General features: G+C 46.1%; 2 protein-coding genes across 9 annotated transcripts in view; both read left to right on the top strand.

Annotated features, from left to right (window-relative positions):
* Positions 1–9,257, top strand: part of iqce (IQ motif containing E) — a 35,574-nt gene extending 26,317 nt beyond the window's left edge. For 5 of the 6 annotated variants that reach the window (XM_071390140.1, XM_071390138.1, XM_071390136.1 and 2 more), the window contains 10 exons: positions 526–677; positions 905–960; positions 1,237–1,487; positions 3,323–3,430; positions 3,664–3,835; positions 6,941–7,036; positions 7,486–7,610; positions 7,761–7,852; positions 8,057–8,158; positions 8,550–9,257. In XM_071390140.1, coding sequence (XP_071246241.1) covers positions 526–677; positions 905–960; positions 1,237–1,487; positions 3,323–3,430; positions 3,664–3,835; positions 6,941–7,036; positions 7,486–7,610; positions 7,761–7,852; positions 8,057–8,158; positions 8,550–8,677 — 1,282 coding nt within the window. In that variant the 3' untranslated portion in view covers positions 8,678–9,257. The remainder of the gene's footprint in view (positions 1–525; positions 678–904; positions 961–1,236; positions 1,488–3,322; positions 3,431–3,663; positions 3,836–6,940; positions 7,037–7,485; positions 7,611–7,760; positions 7,853–8,056; positions 8,159–8,549) is intronic. The other variant, XM_071390139.1, reaches the window with a different exon arrangement.
* Positions 9,258–9,281: 24 nt separating this feature from the next.
* Positions 9,282–15,531, top strand: part of LOC139568366 (protein tweety homolog 3-like) — a 71,111-nt gene continuing 64,861 nt past the window's right edge. For all 3 annotated transcript variants that reach the window (XM_071390144.1, XM_071390143.1, XM_071390142.1), the window contains exon 1: positions 9,282–10,551. In XM_071390144.1, coding sequence (XP_071246245.1) covers positions 10,426–10,551 — 126 coding nt within the window. In that variant the 5' untranslated portion in view covers positions 9,282–10,425. The remainder of the gene's footprint in view (positions 10,552–15,531) is intronic.

Here is a 15,531-nt window from a genome sequence, read left to right as displayed (position 1 = left end):
AACCGCTCACCTCCTTCACAGACCTGTTCACTTCCTGTTCAATCTCACACCCTCTTCTCTCTTTCTCTATATTTCTTTATTTCTCTCTCTCCTTCTCCTTCTCCCCCTCGCTCTCTCTCTCTCTCTGTCTCTCTCTCTCTCTCTCTCTCTGTCTCTCTCTCTTTCTCTATATTTCTTTATTTCTCCTTCTCCTTCTCCTTCTCCCCCTCGCTCTCTCTCTCTCTCTCTCTCTGTCTCTCTCTCTCGCTCTCCCTCTCCTTATCTCTCTCTTTCTCTATATTTCTTTATTTCTCCTTCTCCTTCTCCTTCTCCCCCTCGCTCTCTCTCTGTCTCTCTGTCTCTGTCTCTCTCTCTCCTATCTTGGTCTCTCTTTCTCTCCTTCCCCTCTATTCTCTCTCTCCTTCTCCTTCTCCCCCTCGCTCTCTCTCTGTCTCTCTGTCTCTGTCTCTGTCTCTCTCTCTCTCCTATCTCGGTCTCTCTTTCTCTCCTTCCCCTCTCTATTCTCTCTCTCCTCTCCCTCTGTAGCAGTAGAGCAGAGAGTAAAGGTTCTCAGAGGAAGCAGAAGGTTCTAAGCTCTACGGTTCTGCGTCTATCAGAGAACCTGAAACAGCTACAGCAGGAGAACCACACACTGAGAGAGGAAGTCAACACAGACAGTCCAGCCAGTGGGCTGAAAGGTTCTCACACACACACACACACACACACACACACACACACACACACACACACACACACACACACACACACACACACACACACACACACACACACACACACACACACACACACACACACTTTGAGGAAATCAACACAACACAGCAGGGTCAAAGGTTAAATAACAAATGGCCCAATCTCCTGTATTCATAGTATGTCTAGTCGATGATTTGTTGCACTTGTGTTTCAGCCTACAAAGACTGGAGCAAACAGAGAGTGTTGAGGAGACTGGTGGAACTGGAGACGGTGAGTAGATGGAGGCTTTCTCCTGTCTCCTGGTTGGTCCTACACAGTGGAATGGAGGGAGTAACCTAGGCTTTCTCCTGTCTCCTGGTTGGTCCTACACAGTGGAATGGAGGGAGTAACCTAGGCTTTAGCCCAGGGGGATAACACAGTCTTGTGGCTCACACACACACACACACACACACACACACACACACACACACACACACACACACACACACACACACACACACACACACACACACACACGTTAACACTCCCTCTCCCTTCCTGTCTTAGAGGTTAGAGGAGGGGAGGAGAGCCCCGGCCAGGAGGAGTGGGGTGGACAGACTAGTCCAGACTGACCACCACACCATGCCCACGGAGACAGGGGTTGCTACGACGCCGGGGATAACCACCGTAACAACGGAAGGGGGCGTTGCAGTGGGAAACACCCAACAGGAAGGGGAGGGGTTTGTCCGTCTGAAGGGGTGTGTCAGACAACTGGAGCAGGAGAAGGCGGAGCTACGGGAGACGCTGACCGATAGAGAGTAAGAGAGACGCTACTATGACTACAGCAATGCAGTATGGGAAATTGAAATGGGAAATCACCAGTGATTGTAATAGAATGTTTGATATCTGGTTATTGGTGTTCTTAGTTTTGAGAATATGTTTAGAACCTTCTGTTTTCAGACGGGAACTGAGACGACTGATTGGTTGAACCTTCTGTTTTCAGACGGGAGCTGAGACGACTGATTGGTTGAACCTTCTGTTTTCAGACGGGAGCTGAGACGACTGATGGTTGAATCTTCTGTTTTCAGACGGGAACTGAGACGACTGATGGTTGAACCTTCTGTTTTCAGACGGGAGCTGAGACGACTGATGGTTGAATCTTCTGTTTTCAGACGGGAGCTGAGACGACTGATGGTTGAACCTTCTGTTTTCAGACGGGAGCTGAGACGACTGATTGGTTGAACCTTCTGTTTTCAGACGGGAGCTGAGACGACTGATGGTTGAATCTTCTGTTTTCAGACGGGAGCTGAGACGACTGATTGGTTGAATCTTCTGTTTTCAGACGGGAGCTGAGACGACTGATGGTTGAACCTTCTGTTTTCAGACGGGAGCTGAGACGACTGATTGGTTGAACCTTCTGTTTTCAGACGGGAGCTGAGACGACTGATGGTTGAATCTTCTGTTTTCAGACGGGAGCTGAGACGACTGATGGTTGAATCTTCTGTTTTCAGACGGGAGCTGAGACGACTGATGGTTGAATCTTCTGTTTTCAGACGGGAGCTGAGACGACTGATGGTTGAATCTTCTGTTTTCAGACGGGAGCTGAGACGACTGATGGTTGAACCTTCTGTTTTCAGACGGGAGCTGAGACGACTGATGGTTGAACCTTCTGTTTTCAGACGGGAGCTGAGACGACTGATGGTTGAATCTTCTGTTTTCAGACGGGAGCTGAGACGACTGATGGTTGAATCTTCTGTTTTCAGACGGGAGCTGAGACGACTGATGGTTGAATCTTCTGTTTTCAGACGGGAGCTGAGACGACTGATGGTTGAATCTTCTGTTTTCAGACGGGAGCTGAGACGACTGATGGTTGAACCTTCTGTTTTCAGACGGGAGCTGAGACGACTGATTGGTTGAACCTTCTGTTTTCAGACGGGAGCTGAGACGACTGATTGGTTGAACCTTCTGTTTTCAGACGGGAGCTGAGACGACTGATTGGTTGAACCTTCTGTTTTCAGACGGGAGCTGAGACGACTGATGGTTGAATCTTCTGTTTTCAGACGGGAGCTGAGACGACTGATTGGTTGAATCTTCTGTTTTCAGACGGGAGCTGAGACGACTGATGGTTGAACCTTCTGTTTTCAGACGGGAGCTGAGACGACTGATTGGTTGAACCTTCTGTTTTCAGACGGGAGCTGAGACGACTGATTGGTTGAACCTTCTGTTTTCAGACGGGAGCTGAGACGACTGATGGTTGAATCTTCTGTTTTCAGACGGGAGCTGAGACGACTGATTGGTTGAATCTTCTGTTTTCAGACGGGAGCTGAGACGACTGATGGTTTATCCTTCTGTTTTCAGACGGGAGCTGAGACGACTGATTGGTTGAACCTTCTGTTTTCAGACGGGAGCTGAGACGACTGATGGTTGAATCTTCTGTTTTCAGACGGGAGCTGAGACGACTGATGGTTGAATCTTCTGTTTTCAGACGGGAGCTGAGACGACTGATGGTTGAATCTTCTGTTTTCAGACGGGAGCTGAGACGACTGATGGTTGAATCTTCTGTTTTCAGACGGGAGCTGAGACGACTGATGGTTGAATCTTCTGTTTTCAGACGGGAGCTGAGACGACTGATGGTTGAATCTTCTGTTTTCAGACGGGAGCTGAGACGACTGATGGCTGAAAGAGAGCAGGAAGAGGAAGAGACGGAGAGGAGGAAGAATGAACGAAGGAGTGAACATGAGAAGGAAACACAGCTCTACCTGTATGTATCTCCCAGTTCAACCTGAACGTCCTGACTGGGGAATACACTACTACACAATGAATGGTGTTTACATCCAACATGACAGAAATACTACTTTAACTGTTTACTACAGGCTTATAACCACTGTGACATGCCCACAGAGGTTGTATGGAAACTTCTTCTCTCTGTGTGTCTGTGCCGTGACGTTTCCATGGAAACCTTTCTACTCGTCTGATTTTCCTCCTCTTGTCCAGACTGGAGAGAGAACAGCTGACCATGAAGATACAAACCCTGGAGGAGGAGAAGAAGAGATGGACTGGAGAAGAACAGAACCAGGAGAACCGGAAGGAGAACCCAGAAGGGAGGGAGGAGAAGGAAAGGGCAGCTAGGGTGATCCAGAGAGAGTGGCTGGAGCACAGAGAAAGGGTAACTAACTAACTACTGTAACTAACTAACTACTGTAACTAACTAACCAGAAACAGAGTGGCTGGAGCACAGAGAAAGGGTAACTAACTCACTACTGTAGCTAACTAACCAGAAACAGGGTGGCTGGAGCACAGAGAAAGGGTAACTAACTAACTACTGTAACTAACTAACCAGGAACAGAGTGGCTGGAGCACAGAGAAAGGGTAACTAACTAACTACTGTAACTAACTAACCAGAAACAGGGTGGCTGGAGCACAGAGAAAGGGTAACTAACTAACTACTGTAACTAACTAACCAGGAACAGGGTGGATGGAGCACAGAGAAAGGGTAACTAACTAACTACTGTAACTAACTAACCAGGAACAGAGTGGCTGGAGCACAGAGAAAGGGTTACTAACTACTGTAACTAACTAACCAGGAACAGAGTGGATGGAGCACAGAGAAAGGGTAACTAACTAACTAACTAACTAACTGCTGTAACTAACTAACCAGAAACAGATTGGCTGGAGCACAGAGAAAGGGTAACTAACTAACTACTGTAACTAACTAACCAGAAACAGAGTGGCTGGAGCACAGAGAAAGGGTAACTAACTAACTACTGTAACTAACCAGGAACAGAGTGGATGGAGCACAGAGAAAGGGTAACTAACTAACTACTGTAACTAACTAACTACTGTAACTAACTAACCAGGAACAGAGTGGCTGGACCACAGAGAAAGGGTAACTAACTCACTACTGTAACTAACTAACCAGAGAGAGTGGCTGGAGCACAGAGAAAGGGTAACTAACTAACTACTGTAACTAACTAACTACTGTAACTAACTAACCAGAAACAGAGTGGCTGGAGCACAGAGAAAGGGTAACTAACTCACTACTGTAGCTAACTAACCAGAAACAGGGTGGCTGGAGCACAGAGAAAGGGTAACTAACTAACTACTGTAACTAACTAACCAGGAACAGAGTGGCTGGAGCACAGAGAAAGGGTAACTAACTAACTACTGTAACTAACTAACCAGAAACAGGGTGGCTGGAGCACAGAGAAAGGGTAACTAACTAACTACTGTAACTAACTAACCAGGAACAGGGTGGATGGAGCACAGAGAAAGGGTAACTAACTAACTACTGTAACTAACTAACCAGAAACAGAGTGGCTGGAGCACAGAGAAAGGGTAACTAACTAACTACTGTAACTAACTAACCAGGAACAGAGTGGCTGGAGCACAGAGAAAGGGTAACTAACTACTGTAACTAGCTAACTCACTACTGTAACTAACTAACCAGAAACAGAGTGGCTGGAGCACAGAGAAAGGGTAACTAACTACTGTAACTAGCTAACTCACTACTGTAACTAACTAACCAGGAACAGAGTGGATGGAGCACAGAGAAAGGGTAACTAACTAACTAACTAACTAACTGCTGTAACTAACTAACCAGAAACAGATTGGCTGGAGCACAGAGAAAGGGTAACTAACTAACTACTGTAACTAACTAACCAGAAACAGAGTGGCTGGAGCACAGAGAAAGGGTAACTAACTAACTACTGTAACTAACCAGGAACAGAGTGGATGGAGCACAGAGAAAGGGTAACTAACTAACTACTGTAACTAACTAACTACTGTAACTAACTAACCAGGAACAGAGTGGCTGGACCACAGAGAAAGGGTAACTAACTCACTACTGTAACTAACTAACCAGAGAGAGTGGCTGGAGCACAGAGAAAGAGTTACTAACTAACTACTGTAACTAACTAACCAGGAACAGAGTGGATGGAGCACAGAGAAAGGGCAACGAACTACTGTAACTAGCTAACTACTGTAACTAACTACTGTAACTAACTAACCAGGAACAGAGTGGATGGAGCACAGAGAAAGGGCAACGAACTACTGTAACTAGCTAACTACTGTAACTAACTAACTACTGTAACTAACTAACTACTGTAACTAACTAACCAGGAACAGAGTGGATGGAGCACAGAGAAAGGGTAACTAACTAACTACTGTAACTAACTAACCAGAAACAGAGTGGCTGGAGCGCAGAGAAAGGGTAACTAACTAACTACTGTAACTAACTAACCAGAAACAGAGTGGCTGGAGCACAGAGAAAGGGTAACTAACTAACTACTGTAACTAACTAACCAGGAACAGAGTGGCTGGAGCACAGAGAAAGGGTTACTAACTACTGTAACTAACTAACCAGGAACAGAGTGGCTGGAGCACAGAGAAAGGGTAACTAACTAACTAACTAACTAACCAGGAACAGAGTGGATGGAGCACAGAGAAAGGGTAACTAACTACTGTAACTAACTAACCAGGAACAGAGTGGCTGGAGCACAGAGATAGGGTAACTAACTACTGTAACTAACTAACCAGGAACAGAGTGGCTGGAGCACAGAGAAAGGGTAACTAACTAACTAACTACTGTAACTAACTAACCAGAAACAGAGTGGCTGGAGCACAGAGAAAGGGTAACTAACTAACTACTGTAACTAACTAACCAGGAACAGGGTGGCTGGAGCGCAGAGAAAGGGTAACTAACTAACTACTGTAACTAACCAGGAACAGAGAAAGGGTAACTAACTAACTACTGTAACTAACCAGGAACAGAGAAAGGGTAACTAACTAACTACTGTAACTAACCAGGAACAGGGTGGCTGGAGCGCAGAGAAAGGGTAACTAACTAACTCATTACTGTAACTATCTAACCAGAAACAAACATTTTAAATAGTTAATCCAAATAAGGTGTTGTACCTGCCAGCGGCCACCACAGAACGGGAATGAAGACACATGCCCATCTCATGTGGACTAATAAAGTACATTCTCTCTCCTCTCCTCTCTTCTCTCTCTCCTCTCTCCTCTCTCCTCTCTCCTCTCTCTCCTCTCTCTCCTCTCTTCTCTCTCTCCTCTCTCCTCGCTCTCCTCTCTCTCCTCTCCTCTCTCTCCTCTCCTCTCTCTCCTCTCCTCTCTCTCCTCTCTCCTCTCTCTCCTCTCTCTCCTCTCTTCTCTCTCCCTCCTCTCTCTCCTCTCTTCTCTCTCTCCTCTCTCCTCGCTCTCCTCTCCTCTCTCTCCTCTCTCTCCTCTCCTCTCTCTCCTCTCTCTCCTCTCCCAGGACACAGTATTTGTCCAGTCAGCAATAAGAGGACATCTCCTCAGACAGAGCCAGATAGCTCACCTCCAAGACACACACACCAGCAATCTCAGCAAGGTCACACACACACACACACACACACACACACACACACACACACACACACACACACACACACACACACACACACACACACACACACACACACACACACACACACACGTGGGGTGGCAGGTAGCTTAGTGGTTAGAGTGTTAGTAACCGAAGGTTGCAGATTGAATCCCCGAGCTGAAAAGGTAAAAATATGTCGTTCTGCCCCTGAACAAGGCAGTTAACCCGCTGTTCCTCGGTAGGTCGTCATTGAAAATAAGAATGTATTCTTAAGAACTAACTTGCCTAGTTAAATAAAGGTAAAATGTATATATATATATTTTTTATGTTGTAGTTCAACCAAATGGCCACTTAGGGGCACTGTTTCCCCGTATTTACAAGTATCTATGGAGTAAAGGGAATTTGCCCTAATTAGGCTCTGATATAGGAGTTACTATTTAATGTTTCATTTCCAGAATGGCCAATCACAGCGCGGCAGTGATGTTACCTCCTGTGTGGAGGACGAGGAGCTGGTTGCCGTGACGCTGATCCAGTCTGTGTTCCGAGGTCACCTGACACGCAGCGCACTAATGACGGAGAGGTGACACACCACACCAGCACACCAGCACACACAGTTCTGACATTGGAAAGTGTCTGTTTTTGTATTGTATGTATAACTGTATGTATAACTGTATGTATAACTGTATGTATAACTGTATGTATAACTGTATGTATAACTGTATGTTTGTAGCTCTGAGTCTCCAGCCCCTCCTCCCTGTGGACCCACCCCAGCTCCTAGAAGAGTCCCCTCTGTCCCTTCAATACACACTCCCAGCAACACAGGTGAGACACACACACACACACACACACACACACACACACACACACACACACACACACACACACACACACACACACACACACACACACACACTGAATCTGACACCTTGGTGGCACAGCGCTGACTGAAGGACAAATCAGGATTTGAAAGTGTGTGTGTGTGTGTGTGTGTGTGTGTGTGTGTGTGTGTGTGTGTGTGTGTGTTAGCCCTTCCAGGCAGTGATGTAGATGAAGATGTACGGGAGCTGAGTGAGGAAGATCCCTGGCCTGTCTCTAACACACTGTCCAACAGGAGGAGACTCACACCAGGTATGCTGTCTGTGGATATATACATATATATATATATTTATAATATGTGTTCCTGTGTGTGTGTGTGTGTGTGTTCCTGTGCTTCTGTGTGTGTATATATAATGTGTGTGTATATGTAATGTGTGTGTATATATAATGGCTGTGTGTGTGTATATAATGTGTGTGTATGTATAATGTGTATATATATATGTGTGTGTATATATAATGTGTGTATAAATATAATGTATGTGTATATATATATAATGTATGTGTGTATATATAATGTGTGTATATATAATGTGTGTGTATATAATGTGTTCCTGTGTATATATAACGTGTATGTATATAATGTGTGTGTATGTAATGTGTGTATATATAATGTGTATATAATGTGTTCCTGCTTCGCCTGTAGCACAACTACAGCTCCACCCACCTCCAGACTCCAAGGTTGCTAAGGCGATGGACTCTGAGGATTCGGACGATGACATCATCGTGTCTCCGTCTCGTCTCGTGGGAAGGAGAGAGGAGATCTACTTCTAGACCAGAGCGTTGCACTATGGGATATGAAGTGTGTGTGTGTAGCTGGGTATGCAGGCTTTTACTCCAGCCCTACACCAGATTCAATCAAGGTCCAGAGGACATGCTGATAAGTAGAACCAAGTGTGTTTTGGTAGTGCAGGGCTGGAACGAAGTCCTGCACGTGCAGTAGCTCTCCGGGAGGGGAGTGGCTGTAATAATGATAATGATGATAATCCTGAACATATCCAGGAGGGTTGCTTGGCCAGCTCTCTGCCCAATACATCTCTGTTCTGATACAGATCGTTTTTTATGTTGCCAAAGTGCCTGAGAGCCTGAATATAGATTATTGATGGTCATAAACAAACTTATAAATCATGGAGTGTATTGGAGCGACTTTTAATTCACGTCGATCAATAGAAACACTGCTGATCCAAACTGTGAACTTATCATCATATTCTACTGCAATATGACGCTCAGAGGAGAGTGTGTGCGCGTGACTGGTTGTTGTTGTGCCTTGAGTTGTGTTTATTTTAATAGCTGTAATCCATGAACGTAATGTTTTATCTGATTAAATTAGTATCTTTCCTTATATCGTAAAACACTTCAGAGGTCACGTGGTGTTTCTTTCTTTTTTGATGAAAAGGTGTGTTGTCCAGTACGACAAAACACATCAACTGGGTTTTACCGTTACCGTTACTCCATCGGAAGGGGCGGGGGGGGGGGTCTGCGTATTGGCGCATTCTACACCGCTCCGCTCTGCACACATGGTCGACAGATCTATTTGCAGAGCGAGCTGCAGTGAGAAGCTTTGTCCTGCTAGGGGGTTTTCGAGCTCGTGTTTGCTTCGCCCTCCAAATTCGTTAACGGTGAACAATGTAGCAGCCGAGGACGACGTTTCATCACCGGGAGGACATTTAAAACGAACCCCCACCGGGACCGCTCGTTGAACGGATGTTAAATCTCATAATTTCATTGGAGGTCATTTAAAACTGAACTCCCCCTTCTCATTGGGATCTAGAAAAGATAATATTTGATTCGTGAATATTTCGTCGGACGAATCTAACCGCAATGTAACGGCGTTTTTAGAGTGATGCGCTGTCGTTCTAAGAGTGGGTGTCCGTTATTGTTCGGTGAGATGTGAGAGAGTTGTGGTGATTTCTGCTGCAGTCCTGCTGTTCTACATCGGCTGTAGAAGGAACAATAGCCTACAATCTGTGGGTGAATCGGTAGTTTGGTGGTGCAACCGCTAGGTTTCACAGGATAAGTGTTCACGTTGCAAAATGAGACTTGGCTACATTCACACATAGTTTGGAGCAGAATATGGATTTTTCTGTCGTCCTGGCTAAGAGTTGGGAATGCGGTAATGGAGAACCGGAATAATCCAATATAGCCTAACCGCTCATGGCTGGAATAAACGAATAGACCCGAGGGAACGAGAATGTTGGCGGCCATGGAAATTGTAGCCTGCAACACCGTAAATCAATCAACGACCGACTGAGTAAACGAATTCTTGCTGATTTGCCTGTGGCGTCGGTCGACGGTAGCCTACTCTAAAACAAACCGTCAATAACGGTTAATCGATATTTGAATTGATGACGGAATCACATCGATGATAACAACCCACTCGGCGCACTGCACTACTCCGCGTTCAGAAGAGAATCATATCCTATGCGTGGGTGTTGTAGGCGGTGCTGTTGACCGGGAGAGGACACATCATATTTCGGTCTGACAGATTGGTAGTGACACCGGCGGGGTCTGTGTGTGAGAGGATGGCAGCGGTAGTAAACTACTCTCCCCCGTGGTGGGTCAACCTGCTCCACCGCCTCCCCCACTTCAACCTGCAGTTTGAGACGGTCAGCAGCGACTTCAGACCCGAGGACTCAGAGTACCAGAAGGTAGGTTTGGGACACACACAGATGTATGCAGGCAACACAATCCTGACAGACAAGCACGTTTTATCACCAAGGCCTTATTCAATCAAAACCGTTATCCAGCTCAACACTCACTAAAGTCCTATAGAGGGCTCCCGAGTGGCACAGCGGTCTAAGGCACTGCATCTCAGTGCTAGAGGCGTCACCACAGTCCCTGGTTCGATTCCAGGCTGTATCACAACCGGCCGTGATTGGGAGTCCCATAGGGCGGTGCATAATTGGCCCAGCGTCGTCCGGGACCAGGTTTGGCCAGGGTAGGCCGTCATTGTAAATAAGAATTTGTTCTTAACTGACTTTTCTAGTTAAATACAGGTTACATCAAATCATTTTCCTAATAATAATCTACTACCCAAGGGAAACAGATGGCTGGTCCCTCCGTCCCCTCCTAGGTAGTATTCCAACACTTGTCTCCTCATCTCCTGTCCTTGTCTCCTTGCCTTCATGCTAACAAAGTGATGCAGAAACAGTTCAAGTCCATTACTATGTAATAAAAAAAAAAAACTATGACTATTGTAACAGCAGCTTGATAGACAGTGTTACTGGTGTTATTACACGTGTAACAGCAGCTTGATAGACAGTGTTACTGGTGTTATTACACGTGTAACAGCAGCTTGATAGACAGTGTTACTGGTGTTATTACACGTGTAACAGCAGCTTGATAGACAGTGTTACTGGTGTTATTACACGTGTAACAGCAGCTTGATAGACAGTGTTACTGGTGTTATTACACGTGTAACAGCAGCTTGATAGACAGTGTTACTGGTGTTATTACACGTGTAACAGCAGCTTGATGTGACGGGTCAGTGGCTTGTTTGGTGAAGAAGAGATGGACAGAGGAGGGAAAGAGACAAGGAACCGTGATTTAGAGGAGGAGGGGTTACCAAGTTCAAGTGGTGAGCGTGGGAAGCTGCCTACCATGACAAAGGAGAGAGAGAGAGAGAGAAGAGTTGTGTGAGAAAATAAAGGGAGAAACCGAGGAAGAGAGAGAGATGTGTAATAGACCAGTCATTGAGTTCAGGACAGGTATGATTCATAGAGAGAGAGAGAAGAAGAAGAAGAGGGAGAGAGAGAGATGAAGGAGAGAAAGAGAGAGAGGGAGATGAAGAGAGAGGGAGATGAAGAAGAGAGGGAGAGAGGGAGATGAGGGAGAGAGAGAGAGGGAGATGAAGAAGAGAGGGAGAGAGAGAGAGAGAGAGAGGGAGATGAGAGAGAGGGAGATGAAGAAGAGAGAGAGAGAGAGAGGGGAGATGAGGGAGAGAGAGAGATGAAGAAGAAGAGGGAGATGAAGAAGAAAGAGAGAGAGAGAGGTAGGGAGAGAGAGAGAGATGAATAAGAGGGAGATGAAGAGAGAAAGAGAGATGAGGAAGAGGGAGATGTGCCATAGACCAGGCATTGAGATTTAATACCCAAGGAGCAAGTATGACGTCATTGTTATTCAACCATCTCAAACGGTACATTAACAAACATAAGTCAGAAAAACGGCACCCTATTCCCTATATAGTACACTACTATAGACAAGAACCCTATATAGTGCACTACTTTTAACAGAGCCCTATGGCCAATGGCACCCTATTCCCTATATAGTGCACTACTTTTAACCAGACCCCCCCATAGGGAATACGGTGCCATTTGGGCCACATCCACAGTCTGTCTACTATAACCACAGTCTGTCTACTACAACCACAGTCTGTCTACTATAACCACAGTCTGTTTTCTACAACCACAGTATGTCTACTATAACCACAGTCTGTCTACTATAACCACAGTCTGTCTACTATAACCACAGTATGTCTACTACAACCACAGTCTGTCTACTACAACCCCAGTCTGTCTACTACAACCACAGTCTGTCTACTATAACCACAGTCTGTCTACTACAACCACAGTCTGTCTATTACAACCACAGTCTGTCTACTATAACCACAGTCTGTCTAGTACAACCACAGTCTGTCTACTACAACCACAGTCTGTCTATTACAACCACAGTCTGTCTACTACAACCACAGTCGGTCTACTACAACCACAGTCTGTCTACTATAACTACAGTCTGTCTACTATAACCACAGTCTGTCTACTACAACCACAGGCTGTCTACTATAACCACAGTCTGTCTAGTACAACCACAGTCTGTCTACTATAACCACAGTCTGTCTACTATAACCACAGTCTGTCTACTACAACCACAGTCTGTCTACTACAACCACAGTCTGTCTACTATAACCACAGTATGTCTACTACAACCACAGTCTGCCTACTACAACCACAGTCTGTCTACTACAACCACAGTCTGTCTAGTACAACCACAGTCTGTCTACTACAACCACAGTCTGTCTACTACAACCACAGTCTGTCTACTATAACCACAGTCTGTCTACTACAACCACAGTCTGTCTACTATAACCACAGTCTGTCTACTACAACCACAGTCTGGCTACTACAACCACAGTATGTCTAGTACATATCATAAGCTTCTTTCAAAACAAGTCTAGTTAGTCTGTTGGAATGTAGCTGGTTTTGCTCCTGACTCCCAACGTCTCTCTCCTTTTCTCTCCGTCTCTCTCCTTTTCTCTCCGTCTCTCTCCTTCTCTCTCCGTCTCTCTCCGTCTCTCTCCTTCTCTCTCTGTCTCTCTCCTTCTCTCTCTGTCTCTCTCCTTCTCTCTCTGTCTCTCTCCTTCTCTCTCTCCTTCTCTCTCTCCTTCTCTCTCCGTCTCTCTCCTTTTCGCCCCTTCTCTCTGTCTCTCTCCTTCTCTCTCCTTCTCTCTCCTTCTCTCTCCTTCTCTCTCCTTCTCTCTCCTTCTCTCTCTGTCTCTCTCCTTATCTCTCTGTCTCTCTCCATCTCTCTCCTTCTCTCTCCTTCTCTCTCCTTCTCTTTCCTTCTCTCTCCGTCTCTCTCCTTCTCTCTCTGTCTCTCTCTGTCTCTCTCATTCTCTCCCTGTCTCTCTCCTTCTCTCTCTGTCTCTCTCCTTCTCTCTCCTTTTCTCCCCTTCTCTCTCTGTCTCTCTCCTTCTCTCTCCTTCTCTCTCTGTCTCTCTCCTTCTCTCTCCTTCTCTCTCCGTCTCTCTCCTTTTCTCTCCGTCTCTCTCCTTTTCTCTCCGTCTCTCTCCTTCTCTCTCCTTCTCTTTCCTTCTCTCTCCGTCTCTCTCTGTCTCTCTCTGTCTCTCTCATTCTCTCCCTGTCTCTCTCCTTCTCTCTCTGTCTCTCTCCTTCTCTCTCCTTTTCTCCCCTTCTCTCTCTGTCTCTCTCCTTCTCTCTCCTTCTCTCTCCGTCTCTCTCCTTTTCTCTCCGTCTCTCTCCTTTTCTCTCCGTCTCTCTCCTTTTCTCTCCGTCTCTCTCCTTTTCTCTCCGTCTCTCTCCTTCTCTCCGTCTCTCTCCTTCTCTCTCCTTCTCTCTCTGTCTCTCTCTGTCTCTCTCATTCTCTCCCTGTCTCTCTCCTTCTCTCCCTGTCTCTCTCCTTCTCTCTCTGTCTCTCTCCTTCTCTCTCCTTTTCTCCCCTTCTCTCTCTGTCTCTCTCCTTCTCTCTCCTTCTCTCTCTGTCTCTCTCCTTCTCTCTCCTTCTCTCTCCGTCTCTCTCCTTTTCTCTCCGTCTCTCTCCTTTTCTCTCCGTCTCTCTCCTTCTCTCTCCTTCTCTTTCCTTCTCTCTCCGTCTCTCTCCTTCTCTCTCTGTCTCTCTCCGTCTCTCTCCTTCTCTCTCTGTCTCTCTCTGTCTCTCTCATTCTCTCCCTGTCTCTCTCCTTCTCTCTCTGTCTCTCTCCTTCTCTCTCCTTTTCTCCCCTTCTCTCTCTGTCTCTCTCCTTCTCTCTCCTTCTCTCTCTGTCTCTCTCCTCTCTCCGTCTCTCTCCTTTTCTCTCCGTCTCTCTCCTTTTCTCTCCGTCTCTCTCCTTCTCTCTCCGTCTCTCTCCTTCTCTCTCCTTCTCTTTCCTTCTCTCCCCTTCTCTCTCTGTCTCTCTCCTTCTCTCTCCTTCTCTCTCCTTTTCTCTCCTAAATCAGAACTGAACTGTTAAGTACCCATTTCCTCCAAACCCCATTTAGGGGGCACACTAAAACCCTTTGTGTGTGTGTGTGTGTGTGTGTGTCTGTGTGTGTGTGTGTGTGTAGGAGTTCTAAGGGCCCTAATTCAGACTAATTGCATCCTGACGTGTTTTGGTGCCTGGACTGTTTCTGTGTTGCTGAGCTTTCACCACTGTGTGTGTACAGTACATACAAGTGTTTGCATGAGTTTACAGCCAACTGTTTCTGTGTCGCTAGATATTTAGCATTGTGTGTGTGTGTGTGTGTGTGTGTGTCTGTGTGTGTGTGTGTTTGGCCTGGTTGTTTGAGGTGAGGTCACAGCTAGCCCCCAGGGGGTCGTTGTCAAGGCGACACGTCTGTAGGTTGTCGTCAAGGCGTCGTGTCTTTAGGGCCGTGTGAAGTCCAGGCTGCGGAGGACGGAATCCCGGAATCCAGACATTCAAACGGAATTCAACAATATTCAAAAATGTATTTAACTCAGTAGAACATTCATTAATAAAAAATATTGTCAGAATTATGTTCTGTATAGTTTTACTTGTATATGCTGTTGTGCAGCGAGTGTGTGCACGCAGCACCTGTTAATTCCTTTTGGCGCTCTTTTGCCTGACCCTCGGCTAGCAAGGTGCCGGAGAGCTGTGACTGCACCAAGGGTAACGTTTGTGTTGTCTCTTCGTGTGCAGGGCAAATAAAAAGATTTCAACGAGCAGACCATCAGTTGTGGCAGCGTCCTAATTAAAAATACACAACGCAGAATGAACCACGCTACAAAAATATTGCTGAGTTTTCTAAATGCAGATGTAACATGCTTCTTGTTGTAATTTCTGCATCAGACATGTTGTGCTTTGAGTTGCACTTCTCTCCTCTCTGGCGTTCTATCAGCAGACATGTCTCAGTGTTACTGTAGTCTACTGTTCTCAGTGTTACTGTAGTCTACTG

This window comes from Salvelinus alpinus, chromosome 2, assembly GCF_045679555.1.
Source record: "Salvelinus alpinus chromosome 2, SLU_Salpinus.1, whole genome shotgun sequence".
NCBI lineage: Eukaryota > Metazoa > Chordata > Actinopteri > Salmoniformes > Salmonidae > Salvelinus > Salvelinus alpinus.
Note: the sequence above shows the minus strand (reverse complement) of the source record. Positions and strands in the feature narration are given on the sequence as shown.